The sequence below is a fragment of the Salvia hispanica genome, chromosome 6 (genome assembly GCF_023119035.1).
Source record: "Salvia hispanica cultivar TCC Black 2014 chromosome 6, UniMelb_Shisp_WGS_1.0, whole genome shotgun sequence".
In the NCBI taxonomy this organism is placed as follows: Eukaryota; Viridiplantae; Streptophyta; class Magnoliopsida; order Lamiales; family Lamiaceae; genus Salvia; species Salvia hispanica.
This window is the reverse complement of record NC_062970.1, coordinates 41,956,111-41,983,233: the sequence shown is the minus strand read 5'-3', so window position 1 is coordinate 41,983,233 and position 27,123 is coordinate 41,956,111. Positions and strand designations below refer to the sequence as shown.

Sequence of the window (27,123 nt, the reverse complement as noted above, 5' to 3'; positions counted from 1 at the left end):
TAAATCATTGAGAAATATGAATTAACTTCTATTCTCATTCTTGGTTCCGAAACCTAGCACTCCAACTAGGTTTATCTTCCTTTTGTTCTTGTTACAAACGGTGTGCCGAATCCCGATAGAACGAGGTTCTATCAAATTGGTGCTTTCATTAGGTTCTCATCCTCCTATTGATTTCTACCACCATGTCCGTCTTGCCGTCATACTCTCCTCCAGACTCTCCTCCTCGATTTTCTGGCGTTAACCCCGTGAGATGGATTTTGGATATTCAAGAATATTTTGATTATCACTTGTTTTCTGATGTTGACCGTCTATTTTTTGTGAGGTTGTTTTTTGACCATCCAGCATCCGTATGGCTCCACGAGTATCGACGCTCGAATCCTAATTGCTCATGGCAAGAATTTCTAGATGCTGTTTATCATAATTTTGATGAGGATGCCATTTATTTCGCCGAGACGAATAAACTTCTCAACAAAATTATAGAGGGAGTGGCATATTTAGCTAAAAAGGAGGCTATGGCTAAAAAGGAGGCCACATCTGATTATGTCATCAAGCCTGTTGCAACAAAGGATGATGAGTCAACAACAAATGTCAAGTTTGATCCCATCATCGAAGAGATGGTAAAAATTGATGACGAATCGCCTCAAAAGCTGGATGCGTCAATGGTTTTGGTGGAAACCAAATTTCCTCCAAAATCTCGTAGCCCAAAAATCAATGTTGTCATCATTGGTTATGTCACTGAAGTCGCGGAAGAGATCTCATGTCCAAAGACGGATTCTCCATCACTCGTTGCGGTCCTAAACGATACAATTATTTTTGCAGGCGAAGATCCAAACAAAGACAACGAGATGGAAGATTATTTTTCTGACTTCCACCTTGAGGGCAAGACGATTTTCAACCGTGGGGAGTTGATAGGGACCTAATATTCTATTTTATTCCGGAAGGGAACTGATATTCTCTCCGTATATGTATTTAGTTTATTTATATTTTAGTATTATTTAGGAAACATTCTTTATAATTGACAGTAATTTCTTTTCAGTGATTCAACTAAACTATTTTTGTTCCACCTTAATTGTAATTAAGATCAAAGACGAGATGATCCCATCTCTCCCGATTAATTGAATCCATATTGATTTACAGTTTTTAATTTAAATAAAATTGTTAGTGCTATAAACATGCCCCTTTTGACAGGTGCATGAATTAACAGGTTTATACCGTGTTTGGATAATTTTTTTTAATTGGTGGAATCTCTAATGAAAAATTTATAACTACTCGTATAAATATTTGGTGACCTCTTTCTGAAATATAATTGCTAAATGATAAATTAAAATGTTTGCTGTGTGGAGAATGAAGTATTTTTGTTTTATGATAAAAATTTACTCCATTATTTTTGTTTCAATACCTTAATTATTGATAGTTTGATACTTGTAACGAACTTGTATTGCATATATCCACTCTGTCTGCCCTGTCACGTGCATGTGTCGGTCGCTCACGTGGCACACCTCACGTCTTCTGTTTTTATTTTCTTTATCAATAAATGTACTGTTGGCCTTTATTTACGTGAGTTGCAAAATGTTATAAATCGATTTAGGCACATTTAATGACTAATCTAAGGCCACTAAAATGACTTTGGTAAAATGATGTAATAAATTTCCTATCGAAATGTACTCGGTGAATAATGTATTATACATTTATTATTATTAAAAATAAAAAGTATCATTCTGTGAAAATGGGTACTACAATGATAAAATACTACTTACTCCTTAGTATTGAACAGTATTTGAATTGAAGAAAATTTATTACAGAAAAAAGGAAATCTTCATTAATTAAATCCAACGATACCAGCGCTAAGTTGCTGCTATATAGTACTAGTAGTATTATAAATCACTACTCCCTCTGCTCGCAAATAGGAGTATCGTTTTTCCATTTTGGTTCGTCTTCGAATAGAAGTCCCAATTCATAATTACTATAAATGGTAAAGATACCTTATATTCTACTAACTTTCTTCCACCCACTTTTATTAACATTTCTTAAAACTCGTGCGGAATGGGAATGAGAGGGAATACATGTTAATAAATTTAGGCTACTTCCGGCTTGGAATCGGCGATTACGGTTTCAAGAGAAGTGAAAATGTAACGAACCCAACAAATAAGTTAATGATTTCGATTTTGATTTAAAACTGATGTTTTTCTCGGTTTTTCGGTTTTTGCCGGTTTTGGGCTGAATGCATTCGAGTTAGTTATGATGGGACCACTCCACAAAGCACCCAACGCAAATATCAAGTTCAAAACCAGAAAAAACACAATTTGGGGGTTGGAATTTTGCAATATTAGTTTTTTGGCTATAAATGAATTAGTTAGGAGTTGATTGGGCGGCAAGTTTGTTTCGCTTGCTCCATTCATGTCATTGCGGAGTAGGACTGCCTCTGCCTAGATTTAGAGCATCTTAAAATATGGTTTTTGCTAACCAACCAAACAAGATGTTATTTAAGAAATTGTGGGAACGTTTGTAATGAAAAAGGTTTTTTTCACGTCATCAGAAGATAGAGGAGGTGTGACTATTGTTCCTTGCATTGACGACGATCGATTTCTTATAAATACGAGAGAAAATAAAGTTTTTTTTCCTTTATTACGTGATTCATGATATAGTTTTGCTTATTTTTGAATCCAGATGTTATGAGAATTTCATTATTAAAATTTGATTATAGCACCAAATAGATTGTGTATGGGGCCAATCTACTATGTCAAAATATTGCCCTTTTAATACCTATGATTTTTTTTTACTTATCCACAGCTCCTATTCACCTCACCTATATATAGTATAATATTGAGTTTATTTTTATAATGGATTAATCAGGTACAAATTTTCAAAATATAATGTACAATCGTCTGATTTTACCACTCATTTTATATTGAATTTTATTTTCAATAATGTAACCTACAATCTATACATTGCAAACAAATTAAGTACTAAAACAAAACGATCTTTTTAGGTAAGTCAAAAAAATCGATATTCCTATCTTTTTGGGGAAGCATGCAAACATCAAATTTATGTGTTCCAATCATAACGCTATGTCACGCTTGCTACAAAACAATTGCCCCAAATATAACTCTTCCCATCCCCCACCCCATGCACAAAAAGTTCACACACACACGCACAAAGATACACTACTATGTTAAATAAGAAATTAATAAGTGGAGTATATTGGAATGGTATTTGAAAAAATAAAGTTGTGTAACATTTTTGTAAACATCTAGTATAAAATAAATAAATATACAACATACGCAAAAAGAATTGGCCCACTTCCCCCCTCTCCCATTAACGTGGCGTGACATGCACCAATCAATAATTATTTGGGTCACTGAAATATATTCCCACACACTTTGTCACATTTACTTACTCTTAGCTCACATAGAGAAAATAACAAACTTTTTTCCCTATTGATGCATTATTATAACTGCCGGCGGTTATATGTGAGGAATCCAAGGATCGATGATGACTATAGAATAGACGACAGCCAATATATAATCATTGACGGTTGCAATATAACTTATACGATCAAATCTTATTTATTTGATGGAATTATGAAAATTGAGAAATTGCCATATCACGATTCACGAGTCAATACTCCATATAAATTCATAATTATCCTGATAAATGTTGTTTTATTTCCAACGATTAACTTGAAAATGAATAACGTGACATTTGATAAAACTTAAATTTAACTATTATAGACAGTTGGCTCAAAATATATTCGTTTAACAATTTAAACATTGGCCTAATCATAATTTCAGCATCATTATGAGGCGACAAGGCGTAATTAGTCGATGCCGTAATTTTATGGTTTGCTTTAGTTCTCCTTTGATTAGTAAGAATTTCAGGAAAAATTAAATAAGTTTAAAAAGGCCCACAAAGTTATCAAAGCTTTAAATTGATGATTAATTGTGCCCACTCAAAAACTATTACTACAACTTCATATGTAATTCAATCTCATTTAGTCATTTTATTGTATTAAGACTATATCGTGATCTATGATGATGCTATAATGTATTACTACTATATTTTTACGTAGACTATATATAGTGAATATATTTATTTAATTATTTAAATTTAACCATACAATGGGACACGAAGTATTAATGTTGCTTCTACCAAATTGGTAAAGACTTTTTTTTGTGGGGTTCTAAAATAAATGAAAGGTAGATTTTGTAGGCCAAGTTTTGTTACCAGAAAATTGGCAGGTCGTTGCTATTTAACCATCTCCACATATTGGATGAAAAAAATTCATCTTCACAACTTTTTTCTTCTTCAATAAAGTAACATGCATCCAATTAAAGTATAGGTCTCTCCCATTACTCGAAAGAAAATAATATAAATAAATATTAAACACTAAACAAGACAAACCGAAATCATGCTAGATTTCGGAGTTTTGTTTTTTTTCACTTCAATGGCAATTTTCTATAATTGTACTATTCCAAAAAAAAACAAAACTCAAAATTGTGGGTATTCTTTTCTATATAAGAAGTCTAGGAATAAGAATAGAGACATTTAGGATGGAAATAGGTACATGAATCATCAACTATATATAACTAGGAAGTATTAAGTTCACTTTTATGAAATTAATTAACAATAACCTTAATTTTGTTCAAATAAAAATGACATAGTGACGTCACACCACAAAAATTAAGTTTTTTGGGATTCCCTTTTCTTGGTAAGTTTCCTAACCAACAACCGGTTGGAAAAAAAAGTACTACTACTACTTGTTAACTAATTAGTCATGTCATAAATCTAATGAATTGACAAAAAAAGCACTTGTTTATGGGACATGAAGTTAAAGTTTGAAACAAATTAGTATTAATTTTTTTTTTTGAAATTATATGTATTAAACAAAAAAAATAGAAAAAACAGAGTAATTGCTGATTAAAACAACCTACATACAACGGTACGGAGGTATCCAAAGTCAACAAGCATTAATTATGTTACTTTATTCTAAATTAAATTTCACCATATGAGGGAGTAATATAAGTAGTTCCCCATATATATTAAAATAACATCAATTTTAGCCATACACAATGTTAGGCCTTGGGGAAACGTACATGGGCATATATATATATTTTTTATTTTTCTCTACTTCCCTATTGAAAAGAAAGTAACTTAAGATCCCTCCTTAATCAAAATTATATGTATCGAATAAAAACATTTTAGTATATATATAGTATATAGTAAGTTACCCAATGATCAGTTTTTATATTCATATTATCACTCCTTTTATCACCATGTACTATGCCAAATAAGTACTACTATTAATTAATTTCTCAAAGATTGTATCCGTAACCGTATAATACATGAATACGATATATTATACATTGAATTAAATGAAATTGTTTTGGTGTATGGCCACCACCATGTCTCCCTACCATACACATGGAGAACATGGACTTCAATTTCATCCATCCAATCATTTTCTCCCACCCAAAATTTGTTCAATAATCAATCCAAAATATTCATTTGGATAATTTCATATTCCTAACAATACAACTAGTTTGGGTGTTGATCATAAAATACCCCTACCAAGTGCATGTGCATGTGTGCACCATGTGCTAAGTTGGAGTCATGCCCATCAACCATCACATCATTATAATTCATCTTAATACATATGCATGTAGGGATGAGAGGTTTAGGTTGTTTTCTTATGTAATTAATGAATATGCTGTATAATTTAATGAACTTGTATTAAAAACCGTTGGATTATAATACAAATATATGATAATGAACCTTTTTCTTAACCACGGTTGATTACGTAACAAATTTAGTAATTTTATACATTCGATGTAGTTATAACGCATTAGGAATATTATCAACATATTGAAAAAATTATGAAGTTTGATTTATGTTTCAGTGTCACAATTTTAAAAAGGTGTTAATTATACATCACAATTTTGATATTTTTCTCAACCATCCCGTTAATTTAAAATTGGAGGATTTTGTGCATATCCTAAAAGTCACAATAATTTGGAGTATTTTTCAGACTTAAACCAATGGCTTATGTGAGAGATATTTGTATATGCACTAAAACAATTGTAGATTTCGGCTTCTACCGTTATACGTTCCTCCAAATCAAATCAATGTGATAACTGAGAATCTGAGAGCATGTAAAGTTGTGATATAAGTAATATACCTGTCTATTTAAAAATTACAAAATTTACCGACAATTTATCCAATATACTACTAACTCATTTTAATATTGCAATAATATACATAGGCCTTAGTTGTTAAGTACTAGTATTTGCTTTATCGTATTTATTTAAGCATGTGTTGAATACTTTGAATTATTCATTCCATGATAGCCCATAAATGTTTGAAGATAGAAGTATCTAAATTTTACCCAAACACAACATAATTGTCTTCGATTAGGGCTATGAGTGGACCAATGTGTTAAATTAAAATGCAGCACAGGCTGTTTTAATTTTATCCATTAATTCAAATCAAATATTGAAGTCAAAATAAATATAAGCTATGAAATTAATTTGGAGTTGCATGTGTGTTGGCACAAGAGGAGGCAATGACAGAAATGAGAAAGCATAAGTTACCACACAAAAATAAAAAGAAAAAAGGAAAATGTTTATGTGTGTAATGAATTATACTTTGGTGTATATTTCACTTCAACTAATAATTAATATTCGGAATATAAGGCCAATAAAATATTGAAGAGATGTTTAAGAAGCACCTTGATCAATGTTTGTGAATTATATATAATCCAGTACATAAACTAATTAATTTATTGAACTTCTTGTATATTTAAATGCAATTCTCTGTAATACAATTATTTGAACTTTTAAAATTGTTTCAAGATTATGTTGTGGAGTGATTGATGGCTTTCGCTTTTCCAACCGGCCACGTATCAAATTTGCCAGCCTAGCCATTTTGTTATGAGAATATAAAGATAAATATGAGGTGTAATCTTAATATTAGTTGTATTTTGATTCAACATTATTTAGGTCAGTACATTTTTTTTTTCCAATTATTCATCATAAACTTATTTATAAAGGAAGAATTATAATGCGATATGTCTCTGAAAGGTTGTGGTGCTGCGTGTGTTCAAAAAGGAAATAACAGGTTCCCTAGATCCAGCAAATCCACTAGATCACGCGGTCTAGGAATTCGTTAGTCGCAAGGAATCCCGGTCGTCGGACACACATAGCACCTTTTTTTTTCAAAAACCCTCAACCACTTTACTAAACCTAGTATAGAGAAGTAGAGATCGATCCCACAGAGAAGGATGCGTAATACTCATGTTCAACGATTTGGGTGTTTTTTTGGTGTTGGCTGCTGCCACGCATTTTCTTGGGTTGAGGAAAACAAATTAAACTTGACTTGGGAATCTTTAAAACTCCTACACTAACAGCTAGACCTATACAAAATTATAAAGGAACGTTGCAAAGGAATTTAACTGCTTAACACTTGATCTAAGAAAACTGCTTCACTACTAGACCTAGGAAACAACCGACTGTGGGGACCATGACTGAAAAAAAAAAACCAAAGTACGAACGAAAAGTTGGCAGAATAACTAACTCTCGTACTAACTAACAGCGACATCGTCTTCTACAACCAAATTGCGTAAAACTCATAAGAAATTCAACATGAACGAAATCAACAGAGCAAACTAATTTAAAATCAAATCTATGCATGAACTACGAAGAACTAAACAGATCTGCAGACACTAGACGAAGCAAAACAGAAAACAAGAAGAAAACTCGAATTCATTTAACAACTTTCTTTCCTCACGTCGAATCCAACCTCAGACGCTAAATCCACTCCGGATCCAAGCATCCAACACGAACTCCAACCAACAGAAACTCTTCATCACTTCAGATTCGAACAAAAAAAACTCCAAACAGTAAATAAACCACAGATCTATCACCGAACTTCCATATCAACCACCACAACATCAAAATAAACAGAGATCGACAAAATACTTGTAGAAATAAACTAACAGCAGAAAGATCTATGCAAATCGACTTGAAATTCAACTGCTAAACGCAAATCAACAAAGCGAGAAGACAATAAGAATCATCAACAACCAGGTCGACTCCCAAAAGTGAAGTTCGACGGTAAAAACGAGCAAAACAACTTAAATTAAAAGGAATTGTATCTTCGTCCACACTCGGACGGTGTTGCCAACCACGAAATTTCTAAGAAAATAACCTTCCGTTCCCGACTACCCCAGATCTCTCATTCCCAAGTGTGTGTAATATGTGTGAGCTAAGAAGAGTGAAAAAAAAAAAGTGTCCTCAGGTTCGTTGCATGCTCTTCTATATATAGGCGTTGGAGTGGGGCCCAGCGAGGTATAGATAAGACTTTGTTGCCCTCAGCTATTGACTCCTCTGTCACGCCAATTTTCCTTGTAAATCCTGCTCACTTCGTTCCTTTCCTTCGCTAGACCATCTCCTTCCTTACTTCCTTGATCTAGCGATTTTCTTCACACACCTGGCTTAGGAAACGTGTTAGACCCAGCAATTTATAACATTTTTCGCACATTACCGATGCATGAAATTAGCCTTATCAGTCTCTCATGCCATAATAAAAAAAATTGAGCTTGATGAGATTATAGTATTAATATTCTTAACATAAAATTCTATTTTATTTAATGGAGTAATAATATTCTTTTTTTTTTCAGTTAGAAATTGCAGTTAAGTGTTTGGGACAATATAACCGATCAAGGGATAGTAAAGCCCGGAGGAAACTTCGCGAAGAGTTCTATTACTATTAATGGGTGAGTCCGGATTCAGTCCCATTATAGATATCTCATTCACCATATATATCACACCCCTAATTTTATTATTTTAATGATATTTCATATAAAAATGAATTATTAGTGGAGTATAACATAACACATAGGGCATGTTAGGGCATGTTTGATAAGTTAGTAATACCAAGATAGAAAATTATATATGGACATTTCTAATTGTTTGATATCATAGTTAAGCTTAACTCAAAGCCCAATATAAGCTCAGGGCCCTATCTAATCTTACCAATTTTATAACATTAACCTTGTTTATGTATCTCACCAATTTGTCAAGTTAAACCATGTTATTTAATATACAATACAAATTTAGATAATTTCTTTTCTATCAAACAACAACGGAAAAAAATTATATCTTTGCATATCTTGACATGGAGCCCGTATTTCTTATCTTGTTTTACATATCTTCTCATATCCCATCTTTTTAACTATATGGAGTATTAACCCAATTAATATTTATCTAATAAAAGTGTTAATAATTCTAAAAAACAATTACATATCCTCATTTCATGCAATAAATTTATTCTATTAAGTAAATATTTAACTAAATAACATAAAAACTAAAAAATAATACATGGGTTGAAATAAAAATAGACCACTAAATATTACCTATACAAAAAATGGAGTATTGAATGTCACCCGACATCCAAAACAAGAATTCATACAAAGTTATTTGCTACTGTATGTTATGAATACGCATTAAATTTATTTGAGAAGAATTTTACTTCACATAAGTTAAGTGATATAACTTCAATTGAAAGTTTTGTCGACGGCTTTAAATTTCGAAGTCCTACCTCTTTTATAATCGATACTATAAGTATAACTATTCATGATTCGACATTAATTACACCGAGCCATATCCACATAGTAATTTTGAATCTAGATCACACAAAAAACTTTACTTTACTTTTATTTTATTTTTATTCTCCTGATTCCTAAACTATTTTCGGGTAATAATAGCGATAATATCATGACATGTTTCGATTTTTTTTTAATTTCATTATTAGTTACTAATATCATCGACTTTTGCGTATTATGTTAATTTTCCCATTTTCTCTTATGTTCTCATTTTGATCTATTCAATTTTATTCATTTGGATACGAAGCAAAACGAGTTACATGACTAAACACAAGCTTTATGTAGTTTTATAAATAAAATAATTTTATTTGAAACAACTACTAGTACTATAAAAGAAAAATAAGGGACAAACATTAAAAAAAAAAAAAAAAGTTAATTGACAATACACATCCTAGCATTATTCGACTATATATCTCGTCCACAAAATTTGGGTATGAAACAAACAATGTGGATGGACTTATGGAGTATGTAGAATGAATATGTATTTATTTACTTCATTACAGCATTAATTATTACCTTCTGCACGCAGATTTAATTTTTAATTAGGTAATCACAAAGGCGACAAAATAGGAACGTATCAACATATAAATCAATAAATAAAGTTGGGTAAATAATGGTCCGGGCTCCAGAATCATCGAATAAATAACAAAAATACTTTTTTCAATAAATTTTTTTATTATATTAACATGTTGAAATAATAGCTATTCATTTATAGGCATGATTGATATACAAGTTCTTTTATTCTACTGCTCTATATTTATCAAAAGAATTTATTAATATTGTTAATATGTGGTATTTCAGCTCCAATCAAATGTGACATCCTTATATCCAATTTAATTTTGAGAATCTTGTGGGGCAAACCAAAATATCGAACAGTATAGTCCAATTATTTTTTGGATTTTTAGCATTGTTTTGTTTTTTCTATATACTGGTGGAGTATAATTTAGCTGTATGTATAAAACTTTGTCTTCAAAATACATATGGAATTTATTAGTGGGGCTACGAGGATATAATCAAATATTTAAAATTTTATTTAATTTACGTATGGGTAATATAGTTTAGATAAATTAGGTTTATTATATAAATTTTTCTTATGCTCTATAATGACATCTAATTACGGCCCAAAGTAATGGGCTGAGACGATGTAGAGAACTCACATACTATAATTAATATTTCAAAAACTTTTAGTGTAAAAAAATTGCATCGGTGCATCTTTTTATAGCTATATCTTCTATTAGGACGATTTTGAACCACTATAGCAATATCATCATACGCTTACCCAAGTTTTACTATATCCTCTTTCAAAAACAAGAACTTTTTGAAACATCATATATTTTAATGCGTAATTAGTAAAGTAAGATAGATGAATATAAAAAGTAGTGATAGTGTAATTGGATTGTGGGGTTCACTTTTTAAAAAAGAAAAATGAAAAAGTTTTATTTTTAAGAGATAAAATAAATGAAAAGAATTTCTATTGACAGAGATAGCAATATAATTTTTCATTTTCAGTTCCCGCTAAAAGACTGCTTTAAATACAATGGGCCTCCGCAGACTTGAAATGGGCCCAATTATAAGGACAGGAAATTTGGATAATCCAATTTCATTGAAATTGACATTATAGGCTCAAATCTTCAACATAAATAACATTGTTTCAGAAATAACATTAAAAAATAGCTGCAATTACAAGGACAAATAATGATATTTGACTCATATTTTCAAGTTTCTAGTTATTTCAATTGAGCGTCGGAGCACAAGGAGTGAAGTATAGTGTATAACCTTTAATTTATACTCCTTTATGCTTCTTCTTGTAAAATATTCGACTAATATTTGAAGTTACTCATTTCTCTTCTTTTTTTTTGGTAGATTTGTGAACCATAAATAATTAAAGTATATAATATAATTTTGGGATTAATCGTTGTTAGTATCTATAATAAAATACTATGAAAAACTAACGTGATATATGAATAATTAAGTAAGACTCCCTCATTCCACAACTAACAATCATATCTTTTTTAATATGTATTGTTCATAAAAATTAGTCACCATCTATTGTGAACAAGTTTCAATCTCTAACATGGTGTACATCATTCTACTAACCAACCAATTTCAGTTTTTACTTTTAGAAAAAAAATTTATTGGATGAATAAAATTAAATAATTAACCTATCATAATTTATCATATCTAGAATCTCATGGGGATAAGAATATTCCACGAATCAATAACTATCATCATCTCATTCGATAGTACTACAAAACAATGGTCGTTAATCGTGCAACTGAAGTTTATTATAATAAACGCATGTAAATGTACAAACACCAAAATAATATTGAAATGAAAGAGTACGAAGTTAAATTCAATTAAACAAGTATCCAATGTCATAAACTACTGTCTGAGTTGCGTATTATTCCACATAAACTCAGCTATCTCGGTCCGGGTCTGGTTCCATGCTGGGGTAGATTCAACTGCATCAACATATTCCCGACCATCTCTTGCCGGCCCGGCTGAAATGTCCCCATTTGTGTGATCAAGGTCCTCAAGGTCCACAGTTGCATCACCTAGTTCCAACTCCACTGGATCAACTTGCATTTGGCTTCGAATGAAATTATGCAGAATGAAGCATGCCATTATGAGGCGCGTTTGTGTTTCGATCGGGTAGAAGCTGGCACTACGTAATATCCCCCACCTCATCTTCAGAACCGCAAAAGCACGTTCGATGATATTCCGCGCCATGGTGTGCCTCATGTTAAACAATTCTTGAGGGTTTTGGGGCTTATGCGCAGCAGGTCCCCACTCCTTCAAGTGATACCGCACACCTTTGAATGGTGTGAGGAATCCTTCGCTGTTTGCATATCCATTATCGCACAAGTAATAGCAGTCTGAGTGTGGAAAGATGAGAGCTGTAAGTTAGAAACACATAGTATCCATAACCGCATCAACCGATCGCAGACTACAACCTAGCTTTCGTACCTTTAGGGACACGTAGATTGTCAACTTCTCGTGTGACAGCATCACGTAGAACACGAGCATCAGCGGTTGATCCCTCCCACCCAGGTAGGACGTAGACAAATCGCATAAACCGATCACAGACAGCCAAAGTATTGGTGGCGATGTGGCCCTTTCGTGTTCTGTACCGCGGTGCATCCCCAACACTCACACGGACGTCGATATATGTTCCATCCAATGCCCCTAGACAGCCCTAATAAAATACGAACAGTCAAGTCGATCTAAATATATTTAAGATATACATTTGTGTAAAACATATACAGTAACGTTTTGTTGATAATACCTTGAACCATTTCCAACGGGGATCGTCGCAATTCTCGTCCACGGGCGTGGGTTTAGACATGAATACCTCATGAAGTCCAATCACCCATCTCAACACCTCATGAATATATCGAGAAACGGTCTGACCAGATCGTATAAAATCATACCCTACTATCCGATTCTTTTTGTGATGAGCGAGGAGGCTCAAGAGCATAGACACTTGCTCTTCCAAGCTTACATATTTCCGATCGCCCAAACCCATGCGCTCACGTAGAAGCAAGCAAGATTGTTCACACAGTCCGTGTCAGTAGAACGCACCAGCCTATCCATACGTCGAATTTGCTCCGGTATCCTGTCTAGCATATCAATAACCACGGTTGTATCGTCTTCATTTTCACTAGTCCTCCGCCGACTAAAATACTCAGCCAAACTGAGCAGTAGCAAAGATTGTTGGCGCTGCCGACGAACCAAATCTTCAACGATTACCAAGACATTTTCAATTTCCTTTCGTTTTTTTTGTACCCGATCCATGCCTGTGAACAACTACAACACAGAGCGACCAATAGCAGTTAAAAAGCATTGCTACTTGTATTCATTTGGAAAAGCTAGCTTATCGCTTTTATCCAGGTAGATATTTTCCATCAAGTTACAAGTTTGAAAAAAATCACCTAGTACCAGAGAGTGTACAATGAACATAAATGTCACAAACATACAGGTAAATCGACCTTCAAAATGGGTTAAAGATAGTCAAATTTTCCCATTCAATCAATGTGCAAATCAGATCGGTCAAAAATAATAAAAATAAATAAATTATTACAGGGACAAATCACACGAACACATCAAAGAGGATAATAACATAATGAAATTGAATTACAATCGAATTGTAGTACCTAAACCCCTTAAACCACCTCATAATTCAAATCTAAGCTCATTTGCATGTTCAATCAAATTGGGGGTAAATGATAAATGTTGCAGACAACAACCAGATACCAGCGACAACGACTATGGAGCTCGAAAGTCTACGGAACAACCAAAATGGTTTGAATTGCCGACCTTTATGGCGTGCAAGCAATGGGCTTTGAGCAGATTTGCGGCGACGGCAGATTTGTTGCGGCGACGGCAGATTTGCTGCGTGCGAGCAATGGGTTTCGAGCAGCGAAGGGGATGGAGAGAGAGGGTAAAAAAGGGAAGAGGAGGTGTTGGTCTGCTCAAACAATGAAACTCCGTCTACTAAACCAACTATTTTGGGGGTTAGAGTTACCCATTAAATTGGGTTAGGTAACATTTATTTTCAGCGGGCCGACTTTTTTGGAATGAGCTTGATAGAAAACAACTCATGCAGACAAACAATGAGTTGTTTAGTCCACGTCAGCATTTTCCATCCTTAACCTACTCTGCTCATCTAATCAAACATGCCCTAAATGTACAATCTCATGAGGTGTTTGTAGCTTCCAACTACCCCCAAAAGGCCCCTTTCCGCCGGTAACTTGTTGTTTCGACCATCTTCGAAGGACCCTTTCCAATGATAATACACTGTTTCGACGCCTAGATATATTGCTACATATTGTTTCACCACGAGTTACATTGTAATCTGTACATGTACGGTTATTTTTGTTACAACTTTCAACAATCAATCCCAACCCCAACCAACAAAATCCTCAGAATCGTAACCGCCAGTTTACGAACCACGGGCATGTCTACCTATTGTGCTACCTACTAAGGGCTCGTTTGTTAGACTATCCATGTTACGACTAGTTAGGATAATGATCATTAGGGATGTTAATCGGGCCGGCCCGTTGGGTTTCGGGCCAACCCTACTCGGGTTGCGGGTCAATCGGGTGCGGGCTTGCCGGTTGTGATTTCTTTCGGGTTGTAAAAGTTCAGCCCTAACCCTAAAAGCTCGGGTTCCGGGCTAACCCGACGGGTTAATCGGGTTGCTACCAATAAGGTTAAGGCTCGAACAATCCAATAAATCATGATGAAAATTAGTTATATTTATAAAATATAAAATATTTAATTATGATAAATTTGATATATATGCTTAAACTCAACCATAAAATACTAGTAATATTTGTGATATTTCGTGAAATTTTAATGCATGTTAAAAATTTAAATATTCTTTTAGTGAGATTAATTTATTTAACAATTATTATATTAATAAAAGTTCAATATATAATTTATATATTTACCATAAAATTGAAAGTTATCTTTTTTTAGTTATCTATGTCATAAAATTAGTCAACGAAGTGTCGAATTAGGAGTAAAAAATTGAAAAATATAAATTTTACCGGGTTATCGGGCCAGCCCATCGGGTTTTCGGGTCTGGCCCTAACGGGTTGCGGGTTAATCGGGTGAGAGCTTATTGGGTTTTATTTTTATCGGGCTAGAAATTTCCGACCCTAATCCTATAAATTTAGCGGGCTATTCGGGCCAGCCCACGGGTTGCGGGCTACATTGACATCCCTAATGATCATGATATTCATAGCTTGTGTTCTTTATATTTCTAAATAGTGTGCTTGTTGGTTTAATTAAAACATTAAGCTACCTTTATTTTATATTTAGTGCAAAGATAGAATACCATGCTAGGGGAGTGTTATATTGCTAACTCAATGCTTAATTGTTAACTACAACTCAATAATAGCCATTAGATATTCAAATTAAAGGCCTAGATCATTAACCACAAAATGTCAATACGATCAACAAAAAACGTCAATAAGGCTATAAGATTAATTCCAATAAAAATCAATAGGGGTATTAATGTCAAGTTAGTTATAACTAACTTTTAAAAGAAATCCCAAAACTTTAAATTCATATAACATATATCAAATTAAAGATAATTTTATAAGGATTCTAACGATATACTACATGCATATGTTCCGACGTCAAAATTTTTTAAAAAAAAATCTAGAATTTTCGTATTTTTCGTACACAGGCTAATGTCAATACAGCTAAGATAATATGTCAATATAAAGCATATGCAATGTCAATCCTAAATTTGTGTTGTCATTCTCAAAGCATTGTGTTGATATTTTCGAAACGCTATATTGACATTTTCATCCAAAACCCTAATTTGGCGTTTTTTTTAAATTTTTTTCGATTTAATTAATAAAAACGAAAATTACACGTGGCAAATTGTACACCACACGTTTTTAAAATCATGCCGCCTTAAATTAGTTGTAGTTAGCAATTAAATGATGAGTTAGCAATTGATCACTCCCCTACCATGCTAAATTTTATATAGGCTAAAATAGTCTCAATAATATGTGGAGTAGTATACACAAATTGAGAGTGAAAAAGATGGAGGACAACTTAATAATTTTTTTCAATTATCTTAGTTTAATTTGTAAAGTTGTCACTATAACCCACTAAAATTGTAGGTTAATTTTCTAGGTTGAAACATGCGCTTTAAGGCGAATATCTCCGAGCCAAAAAAATAAGATGGGCTATGAGCTAAGACTAATATGAATATCAAACACATAATTAAAACTAGATGAGAACTGAGAAGATATAACGTGCTCTAATATAGCTATGTAGCTACCAAACGACTTCTAATGGTTTTTCTTGATGAATAAGCTGTATCATTACCATATGTCACAATTCAAATATAATCCATATTTTATTTATATATATAAAGTACATATACTCCTATTAAAATATAATCCATATTTTATTTATATATATAAATTTTCCTTATGCTCTATAAAGACATCTAATTACGGCCCAAAAATAATGGGCTGAGATGCAGAGAGCTCACAAAATATAAATAATATTTCAAAACTTTCAGTTTCAAAAAAAAAACATCGGTGCAACTTTTTATAGCCATCTTCCATTTTAGTCGATTTTGAACCATCCATGCATTTTTGCAAATTTTCATTTTTTCTCTTACAAAATAAGTTTCAAAGAATATGTCACGCTAACTTCGAACTTCAACCACACTACCCACTAGAGCAATATACACACACATTTGGTTGTGGATTTTTTAATCTAAGCATAGTGTCATCATATATTTCCGTTAAAAGACTGGTTTTATTACGATGAGCGCAAGTATAAGGACATGATATTTGAAAGACTGGAAAATGTATCACGTTAAAGTGTCATCTAAAATGACATCTATGACAACCAATTTCACTTTTTTTAATCTATTTTTCACAATTTTTTCAATTGGGGAATAAAATTAAATAGTCAACCTATGACAATTTAGCACATCTAGAGCATTGGATAAGAATATTCCAAAACTTTATTATCATCATTCAATAGACAAAAACAAAGCAGTGGTCGTTGAAACGTGCAACCGAAGTCTGTAATAAACTAATGGAAACTATCACAATAAAAACATGAAGAAAATCAAATTCAAGAGGACCCTTATAATGGTTAATCTCAAGATGTTTCCACTTTTCCTCGCTCTGACGTTCGTGGTCACAAACAAGGTGTTTGCTCAGCACATTCCGACCACCCTCGAAGGCCCCTTCCCGCCGGTGACCCGCCGTTTCGACGCCTCTCTGCGCCGCGGCAGCGATGACTTGCCCATGGATCATCCTCGTCTCAGGAAGAATGTCACCTCTAATTTCCCTGACCAGATTGCTCTTGCCTTGTCCACCCCTTCCTCCCTCTTTGTTTCTTGGATCACTGGTAATTAATCATTCTTCTTTCTTATTCTAACATTTTAGTTGAGGTTTTAGTGTGTGATTTTGTTGAATGAAAAGGGGATGCAAAGATTGGGGTGAATGTGACTCCACTTGATCCCACCTCTGTGGGTAGTGAGGTGTGGTATGGGAAAGAGAGTGGCAAATACACCTCCAAGAAAAGTGGGATTTCTTTGATTTACAACCAGCTCTATCCATTTGAGGGGCTCTTGAATTACTCCTCTGGCATCATTCATCATGTCAAAATTGATGGTAATTCTTGATCATTCACATTGAATTAGGCTGGTTTGAGTTCAAGAAAGTCTCAAGGATGTTGTGTATTTGTGTTGGCAGGGCTTGAGCCTAGGACAAAGTATTACTACAAGTGTGGGGATAGTTCCATTGATGCAATGAGTGAGGAGCATGTGTTTGAGACAATGCCTTTACCCAGCTCTGAGAACTACCCTTGTAAGATAGCAGTGGTTGGAGATTTAGGCCTCACTAGCAACTCCACCACCACCATTGATCATCTCATTTCTAACAATCCCTGTCTGGTTTTGATGGTTGGGGACTTGACATACGCGAATCAGTACCTCACCACCGGAGGGAAGGGCGCCTCTTGCTACTCGTGCGCCTTTCCTGACTCGCCCACAAGGGAGACTTACCAGCCGCGTTGGGACGGGTGGGGGAGGTAAAAGAAAGTTGTGTGTTTTGAGGCTTTTTTTTTGTGGTGGAATGAGGCGAAACGCGCTGTGGTGCAGGTTTATGCAGCCCTTGACGTCGAGGGTGCCTATGATGGTGATCCAAGGGAACCATGAGATTGAGCCTCAAGCGAATGACATGTCGTTTGTTTCGTATACGAGTAGATTCTCTGTCCCGGCAGAGGAGTCGGGTTCGAACACCAAAATGTACTACTCTTTTGATGCAGGAGGTGTGCATTTTGTGATGTTGGGAGCTTATGTGGACTACAATAAGACAGGTTTAGGTTTGATTAAATTGGTAGTACTAAATGGTTAGAGAAATGATGGGTGAGAGATGAGTGGCATTTGTTTGTTTAATTAGGTGATCAGTATGCTTGGCTGGAGAGAGACCTTGAGAATGTGGACCGTGGCACGACCCCGTGGCTGGTGGCCGCGTGGCATTCGCCTTGGTACAACAGCTACTCGTCTCACTACCAAGAGTTCGAATGCATGAGGCTGCAAATGGAAGCACTTCTCCACAAATATGGAGTTGACATTGTGTTTTCTGGTCATGTATGTTAGTAGTTTCTTTATTTCTTGTTGTGTTAAAGAAAGTGACGGTGCAGTGGCTGCAGGTGCACGCGTACGAGAGGATGAATCGGGTCTACAACTACACGTTGGATCCGTGTGGGGCCTTGTACATCACGGTTGGGGATGGGGGAAACATTGAGAAAGTTGATGTTGATCACGCGGATGAGGAGGGGAAGTGCCCTTCTCCAAGTGACAACGTGCCCGAGTTTGGGGGCGTGTGCCACACAAATTTCTCGTTTGGAGCGGGGAAAGGCGGATTCTGCTGGGACAGGCAGCCCGAGTGGAGTGCCTTTAGAGAAAGCAGCTTCGGACATGGCGTGCTCGAGGTTGTGAACTCGACTTACGCACTGTGGACTTGGCATCGGAACCAGGATATCTACAAGGAGAACAGCCGAGGCGATCAGATTTACGTCGTTCGACAGCCTGAGCTGTGTTTGGCTGGATCTAAGGTAGACAAAAGCTAGGTAGATTCAATGTGTGAAATGTAGTCCTTTGTTTTGTAACATTTTGATTCAACAGAAAATTGGAGTGTCCCCTGCTTTGGCACCATCATCAAATGCTGCTGCTGTTGTTGCTGCCTTTACCAGTCCTTTGCTAGTTACAATTTTGTATCACTTGCTTGCTTTTTCTCTCCAAACATGTATGATTTGAAGCAAGAACATGTATCCAAAATCAAATTCCACTAACTTATTTAAATCCACATTCTATTGTCATGATTAAACCTACAATGCATAAAAAATTTCACTCATATTTTTATTAGTTTTTATAAAAAATTGGGCTGAATCAAATTGAAATACTTTCTGAAAAATTTCACTCATATTTTTATTAGTTTATTTAGTTATAGAAGTTGGGAGCAATTGTGGCGCCAATTATTTTTGCATATTTCATATGCACAAATGTTTCGATATTCCGAAAACCATGGAACGCCCCTTTTCTCTACCAATCTTCGCATCGCAACCCAAACCCCAATTCTTCAATTCCTTTCCCTTTTCCCCAACGTCGAATTCCACCTTGATTTTTTTCCAGAAAATATAACAGAAAGATGGGGTAAGAACTTGATCAGATTTTTAAAAAAAGGTAAAATTCGGGGTTTCCAATTATCTCCTCGTTCTAATTTTCATTTCCCCTCTTTTAATCTTGCGTAGGAGCATAATTTTTCCTTGGTTGCTCAATACTTTGTAGTTTGCATGAATTAAGGTCGAATTGTCTTACTATATTGTAATTTTACGATTGATCGGATTATTCAAACATCTCACACGATTTTCATTTTCTTTGGATATAGTCTTTGTTGCTCCAGATATTTAATACTGATATCGCGAGCAATTGGGGCGTTAATGGGTTGCTGCGTGATTGCTGAATAATTATCGAAGGGTTTTAAGTTGAGGTTATCGTTGGAACGATTTAAGAGTTGCAAATTTGTTGGTGAATATAATCAGGAATCTGAAAATGCCGTTGTTAAATGAATGGTGGTCTATTGTTTCGAGCATCGGTTGCTAGCTCAGTCATTACATCAGATGATATAGGCGTAGAGCCATCGTGAGGGTTCGTTTTGAATAGATAGGTTTTACTGGTAAGGCGGCATGATATTTTTAGATATACGGAAAGAATCATGGATGGCTGTGGAATTGATCTGTGTGCGTAGACATGGGAAGTAAGTTCTGTGAACAGACTGATGCTGATTATCAGAACAGTGGAGTTAAAAGCCCGCCTAACATATGTGTGCTGACAGGGGAGGAATTTTTAGATGAATTTTTGAGGGACCGCGTTGCATCTAGGAGAGTGCCTGTTGCAAATGACACCGATCAGATCCCCTCGAGCAAACCAGGCTATGATGTTGCTCAGGATCACCTTGTTACAAGTATTCATGATACTCGGAAAACAGATGCCGAGAGTTGTCCAGATTATGTAGATTTATCTTCTGGTGAGGGGAATGGAGTCGATATGAACGGATCAAATGCATATTACAAGGAATTGCATGTGAATGGACAGAACCACAGAAGGTGTTCTGGGGATTTGGATAGAGGTAGTCCATCTGGTCCACTTGTTTACTCATCAGAGTCTCCTCATTCAAATCAGAGTTATAGTAAGGGATCAGAATGTACAGACAGTTCGTTTTCAAGAAAATTAAAACTCCTCTGCAGTTTTGGAGGAAAAATATTGCCAAGACCAAATGATGGGAAGCTTAGATATGTTGGTGGTGATACAAGGATTATATCTCTTGAGAAAAATGCAACCTATCTGGAGCTTCTGAAAAAAACAATGGCGATTTGTAAGTACCATAATACAATCAAGTACCAACTTCCAGGTGAAGATCTGGATGCACTTATATCCGTGGCTTCTGATGAAGATCTTCATCATATGTTTGAAGAATATCATGATCTAGAGAAAGTATCTCAGAGACCGAGACTTTTTCTTGTTTATTCTGGTGATATTGAGAGTCCGTATTCTTCAGAAGGTAGGACTATGCAGCAAGGTGACAGTCCATATGTTGCTGCTGTTAATGGCATGGTGGATTCTATCCCTCGTCGAACCTATAGCAGGGAGAGCTTGGAAGCCAGTGGACAAATAATGTTGACAGTCCAACTCTGCAGATGGACTCACCTACTTCTTTTCATCATTTAGAATACCAGAATGGAGGTGGTTCGTCAAATACCACATGGTCACTTTCTAACCCCAGCAGTCAGGTCTTCAGTAGTCCTCAAGTACCTTCTACGGCCTGTGTGGCATCATCTCCATTTCCCCCTGTTCAGTTTACATATCCCAATGCTTCCTACTTGAAAGGGTATGCAGATGCTCATTCCTCCTGTGGATATACAAACAGATTTCCTTATGTTATGGAGAGCACAGCAAACGACAATCCCCATTGTTTTGATGCTGCTGTCTATTACCATAACCAGCTTGTCAATACATCGGCACTATTGGATAGCTCAAATCAAAACAGCCAAATGGCATATGAATATGCTACTAATCCTTTAGTGGTCCCTCACTTTCATATGCCTTGTAAAGACTTTCAGCCTACTTCACCATATGCTCCCAGGTTTGCCAATGCTATGATAGGTTTTGCGAATGTGCCACCACAATCCGAGAAGTTAGTCCCTTCTCAAGATAAATGTGGTTATTATCCAGTTACTGGTGTTGGTAACTCTTACTGGACAAACACCAATCCTATTCCTGAATCACAGCCAACGAATGAAGTGGGGTCAAGTATCCCTTTAGAACAAGAGACAGAGAATATTTCCTGGGCTTTTGGTGCAGAAAAGTTACCATCCCTTGAAATGTCTGTTTCATCTCTTCACGAAGTTGAAGGACAGAAAGCACGTGAGAAAGATCAAGTAACCGGGAGTGAGTATCAGGTTTTTCATGAAATTATCAATCTTGACAAGGATTCTATCGAATGGGGAGGAGATGCAATAATGCCGATAAAGAATAATTCTGTTGGTCAGTATAGGGAAACTTTTGCCATTGAGAAGAATTATGTCTTAAATGACGATTATTTGGAGCACACAAAGAATTTGCCTCAAATAATCTGCCGCCCAGACTCACAAGTCTCTCTTCATGTCCCAAAGTCTGAGTTTCAGATGAATGGAAGCAACAACTCTTCTTCGTCCTTTAGTTCTGCAGAATATCCAGCAGATTTCTGGAGAGAGCTTTCTGGAAACTGCCAAATAAGTCAGAACAAGCCTGAATTTCTCATCAAGAGCCAAACAGGACCTCATCCAACTAACTGTGATACAGATTTCTATGGTAGTCATGTGCTTCATCCTGTTTCAACCAAAGGAAATAACCAGTTCTACTTCTAGATAATTCTAGTGTGGGTTTATGCTTGACAGATCATCTCATTTTCCCAGAAACTGCAGACCATGCTCTGAAGGGAGACGTCACTTGCCAGAAGGAAATGGTGAAGAAGTCTAACGACATGACAAGTTCTCATGAATGCACGAAGAACAAAATTACCTATATAAATTCTATGGAAGACTTGGACATTAGAAATGGAACCTTTGTAAACTCTCAGTACCCAAATAATTATCATAAACCTGGCATACAGCAAAGTCCTGTTAAAGTTGAAGATGTGGCTGGCAGCCTGCAACATGGAATCCCTTCCTCCTCAACAATTTCCATCCAGAGATCCGATGAAGACAGTGAAGCTGCGGAGTCCCCTGAAGATACATCAGGAACTGAAAGTCATCTCTCTGAATCTAATGATTATGTATAACATTCTTAGTGCTTCAATTTCCAAATATGAGGAATTGATTTTATTGATTTACTTGCACCTTTAAATATAGGGTGTTGGAGTTGATGAAATAACTACAAGCGAATCAATAAGTGAAGCTGTAGTTATTGAAAAGGAAGCCAGCATCTATGGTTTGCAGGTTCACCACTACATCAACTTCACTAGAATGCTAACTTTTTTTCCTTCTTATTTTCCATTCTATTTATTCATGATTGCATATTGAAGTCCTATTATTTAAACTAAAATTACTTTGATTAGATATAAACCTTTGGTTAATATTATATTTCTTTCATACTGCATGTATCTGAGTATTATTTTTCTGAAAATGTGTCTTTTATGTCTATTTTTATACAAACTATTTTCTATACAAAATAGATGTGTGTGCATGAATATATGTATGCATCCATGTTACACCTCATAAACCCTTAACTCTCTAAACAAGCATGTGGCTGTACAGACAGCTTTTTCATGCCACTTTCTGGATAAAATTTGATGATTGTCAGCTTAACTTTTATCCTTTATTTAGAAAGATGACAATGCAGTTATTGCAAAACATACTGCCGTTTTTTTTTATTTAAAACATCTGAAACTAAATAGATTGAGTTTGTAAATTCTACAGCTATAAGATTTGGTTGTTAATTAGTTTCTCATTCAAGAAAGACTCTCTGCTTCTATTGGAGTTTGTGAGTTGTTAGCTACTTGATGCATCATATTTTACTAGTTATATAGGTGCAGGGAAAATCCAAAGTGGTGCACCAAATTGTGTTCTTGCTTTCTTTCAGCCTCCCCGTTGACAATGTGCTATGATTTAGCAGCTCGGGATTCCTTGGGGCTTGATTACTTCTACAAAGTTATTTGATGCTATTCTCCTTTTCTAATGTGTTGTGTTTTCTTCTTCTTCTTCTTTTTTTAATTTTCTTCTGTGCAGTATCCATGCATGAAAATCCATTTTTCTTTTAACAAAAAGTAAACCATAGTGGGAATTAGTTACTTGGTGCTGATTTTTCTGTTGTAAAAAAAAGAGTGATTTTATAATGTCGGCTGAATACCACATAACCTGGGGCAGATCATAAGAAATACTGAACTTGAAGACCTACAAGAGTTGGGATCTGGTACCTTTGGAACTGTATTTCATGGAAAATGGAGGGGGACAGATGTTGCGATCAAGAGAATAAAACAGGGCTGTTTTGCTGGGAGATCTTCTGAACAAGAAAAACTGGTTTGTCCCAACTTAAAGACATAAGTGAAAAGTCTGAGTTCTTCTAAATCATAAAATACTCGCCAAATTTATTTCCAGGAAAAGACTGTATTAAGTCAGGGTGGATTCAATTTCTCCTATGGAAAGCACAAAAAATACTTCACATCATCCACTCTTTTTACAGGCCAAAGATTTCTGGAGGGAGGCTAAAATTCTTTCCACACTTCACCATCCCAACATAGTAGCATTCTATGGGGTGGTTCCTGATGGGCCTGGGGGAACATTGGCTACTGTTACCGAATACTTGGTAAATGGGTCACTACGACATGTCCTCTTGAGGAAGGGTCGGTGAGTTGATGTGCTTTTCATATTCTTCTCAGTTGCAATTTTGGAAAATGGACTTTGAGTTAGATTCCACTTGCAGAGTGTTGGATCGGCGTAGAAAGGTAATAATTGCATTGGATGCTGCTTTTGGCATGGAATACTTGCATGTGAGAAACATCGTTCATTTCGATTTGAAGTGTGACAACTTGCTAGTTAACTTGGGCGATCCTCGCAGGCCTGTGTGCAAGGTAATGTCTCATAGAGGATATTAGTTTACTCTTTCGTTTCCTTGAGGATTATTTTCCTTTAGTATGCTACCGAAATCCGAAACTCAGATACCAAAAAAACTTTGACGTTTCAGGTTGGTGATTTTGGACTATCAAGAATCAAGCGGAATACTTTCGTTTCAGGAGGTGTTCGAGGAACACTTCCTTGGATGGCTCCAGAATTACTAAATGGAAACAGTAGTCAGGTTTCTGAGAAAGTTAGACTTCTATAAACCTTAACTTTTCATAAATATACTTAGAACTGTTACTATTACCGATCATCTCTATCTAAACAAACCAATCTGGCAGGTAGATGTTTTCTCCTTTGGCGTCACACTGTGGGAGATTTTGACAGGAGAAGAACCTTATGTGAATATGCGCTGTGGTGCTATCATAGGTAAGCTGTCTAACTACATTCAGAAACCAAAGCCACAGCCTAATTGACTACACCTACATGTTGAGTAGCATATTTGAGCTTTCTCGATTTGCAGTGAACTGTGGTCGAGCATAAAGTGTATGCTGTTATGTGCAGGTGGAATTTTGAGCGACTCACTGAGGCCACCAGTGCCAGAACGATGTGATCCAGAGTGGAGAATGCTGATGGAACAATGCTGGTCGCATGATCCTGAAGCAAGGCCGCCGTTTTCGGAGATAACAAAGAGACTGCAAGGTATGTCTAAGGGTATCCTACCAAAGAGAGTGAATGGAGTTGAGAGATGAATAAGATGGCATAAATCATGCAAGATGTTTCTCTTCATTTTCTGAGGGCCTTCATTCCCTGAGCTGTTGTATAGCTATCTTTTTATGTACAGATCCTTCTCAGCTTCCTCTTTGGAAGTTTGCATGTTAACAAATCTTGAAGAAGAGCTTGCTTTATTGAGTTAAAATGCTTGCGTTTTTTGGTTATTTAACTTGTGAAATGATTTAATTGCACGGTTTTAGTTTTTTTCCCGAATTTCATTTTGCTATTATAAACACACTCCAAAAGTCCAAATCTACAAAATAAACACTCAGTTATAAAATCCTTAATTTTTGTTAGTATTAGTGATTTACTTTTTCGAGTTGGTTTTTTTTTTTTTTTTGTTCATTAGAACAACGTAATTAAACATAACATTGATAAAGTTCATAATTGACTTGCTCAATAACGTAACTTTGACAAAAAAAAATGTTGATTTCTTTTACATATTCAGTAAGAACTAACACAAATATTATAGGTATAAAATGAGACATTGTTAAAAGTTATTTTTTTGAAAAACCAAGTATTGGATATTAAAACATGGATCTTTGAACACATCACGTTTTTCTAAAAATAAATACCAAGTGCGTTACCATACAATTCATGATATATGCGAAAATAATATGTGTACATGAAAATGATTTCATGGGCGCCCACCACTCCGATGATCTACTTAGTTTGGCACACAACTCAAGAGTAGTAAAATAAAAACTGAGTTCGATCTAAGCTAATTAAATTACCTTATAAATTCTACTCCTAGATTTATTCACGATTGAGAATATTTTTAATTTGACTAATAATAGATGGATATAATTAAAAATAAATACGATGTTTGTAAAGGTTGATATTCGTAAAAATTTCCAATGCTTAATCGGAAAAATATATACATAAATCGACAACGTTTCCAACTTTTCATGTGCATCATATGTGATATTTTTTATTCAAATTCCAAACGTCTCTACTTTGTTTTGATTGATAAAAAAGAGTTGTAATTAGTACTACTAGTATTTTTTTTGTAATCAAGTAGTAATAAGTATAGTTAAACATGAAGAAGAATCACTTTATTTAATTATGAGTAAAGTCTAAAACTCATTCCGAACATATGTCCGATTTTATGATTTTGATCTTATACTTGAATTTTTGCATCATGAACATTTCAACTCGAATCACAATTGGTCCTACCTACACTAACAATTCCGTCAATGTTTAAATGGTTTAAACCCGATTTTGACCGATTTTTAAACGGTTTTAACCCGGATGGGACTGTTAAAACCATAAAAATCGATCAAAATAAGGTTAAAACCGTTTAAAAGTTGACGGAATTGTTAGTTTAGGACCAATTGTGATCCGAGTTGAAATGTTCAGGATGCGAAAATTCAAAAGATAAAGTATATTACCAACATCATAAAATTGGCATATATTCGGTACCAGTTTTGGCCTTACTCTTTAATTATTGGAACGGTGAAAGTGTAAACAAGGAGAATTACTTTATTTAATTATTATTGCGTGACGTCAAATTAAGATATAGGATAGTCGTGTCGTATATTCATATT

At 35.0% G+C, this 27,123-nt stretch overlaps 3 protein-coding genes across 4 annotated transcripts; 2 read left to right on the top strand and 1 right to left on the bottom strand.

Moving 5' to 3' along the window:
• Positions 1–11,921: 11,921 nt before the first annotated feature.
• Positions 11,922–14,118, bottom strand: LOC125197443 (putative nuclease HARBI1). 2 transcript variants are annotated; one of them, XM_048096184.1, is made up of 4 exons: positions 13,976–14,118; positions 12,945–13,465; positions 12,626–12,854; positions 11,922–12,534 (listed from the first exon to the last, which is right to left on the bottom strand). In XM_048096184.1, exons 2-4 carry the CDS (start codon positions 13,182–13,184, stop codon positions 12,041–12,043), a joined length of 963 nt encoding a protein of 320 aa, XP_047952141.1. In that variant the 5' UTR covers positions 13,185–13,465; positions 13,976–14,118; the 3' UTR covers positions 11,922–12,040. The 2 variants fall into 2 exon arrangements, with proteins under 2 accessions (XP_047952141.1, XP_047952140.1); XM_048096183.1 differs by having other exon boundaries at positions 12,945–14,118.
• A 3,128-nt stretch (positions 14,119–17,246) lies between these two features.
• Positions 17,247–19,529, top strand: LOC125192222 (purple acid phosphatase 23). Its single transcript, XM_048089737.1, has 7 exons — positions 17,247–17,551; positions 17,626–17,817; positions 17,899–18,235; positions 18,306–18,523; positions 18,607–18,797; positions 18,860–19,264; positions 19,335–19,529. The coding sequence occupies exons 1-7, from the start codon at positions 17,257–17,259 to the stop codon at positions 19,464–19,466; spliced, it is 1,770 nt and encodes a 589-aa protein (XP_047945694.1). The 5' UTR covers positions 17,247–17,256; the 3' UTR covers positions 19,467–19,529.
• Positions 19,530–19,691: 162 nt separating this feature from the next.
• Positions 19,692–25,740, top strand: LOC125192221. The gene is given in 11 exon segments (XM_048089735.1): positions 19,692–19,892; positions 20,098–21,353; positions 21,356–22,559; positions 22,646–23,022; positions 23,099–23,185; positions 24,113–24,265; positions 24,429–24,592; positions 24,669–24,816; positions 24,930–25,052; positions 25,144–25,231; positions 25,367–25,740. Coding segments are annotated over 10 exon segments (3,426 nt in total). The 5' UTR covers positions 19,692–19,892; positions 20,098–20,459; the 3' UTR covers positions 25,555–25,740.
• Positions 25,741–27,123: the final 1,383 nt, after the last annotated feature.

What these genes read in the sequence shown, in the direction of transcription:
- LOC125197443 (XM_048096183.1), bottom strand. Translation starts at nt 13,184, where the DNA reads ATGGGTTTGGGCGATCGGAAATATGTAAGCTTGGAAGAGCAAGTGTCT. An exon ending in CCCGTTGGAAATGGTTCAAG is followed by an intron (nt 12,855 to 12,944) that starts GTATTATCAACA and finishes GTATTTTATTAG; the next exon opens with GGCTGTCTAGGGGCATTGGA. An exon ending in CAATCTACGTGTCCCTAAAG is followed by an intron (nt 12,535 to 12,625) that starts GTACGAAAGCTA and finishes TTCCACACTCAG; the next exon opens with ACTGCTATTACTTGTGCGAT.
- LOC125192222 (XM_048089737.1), top strand. Translation starts at nt 17,257, where the DNA reads ATGAAGAAAATCAAATTCAAGAGGACCCTTATAATGGTTAATCTCAAG. An exon ending in CTTTGTTTCTTGGATCACTG is followed by an intron (nt 17,552 to 17,625) that starts GTAATTAATCAT and finishes TTGAATGAAAAG; the next exon opens with GGGATGCAAAGATTGGGGTG. An exon ending in TGTGTTTGGCTGGATCTAAG is followed by an intron (nt 19,265 to 19,334) that starts GTAGACAAAAGC and finishes TTGATTCAACAG; the next exon opens with AAAATTGGAGTGTCCCCTGC.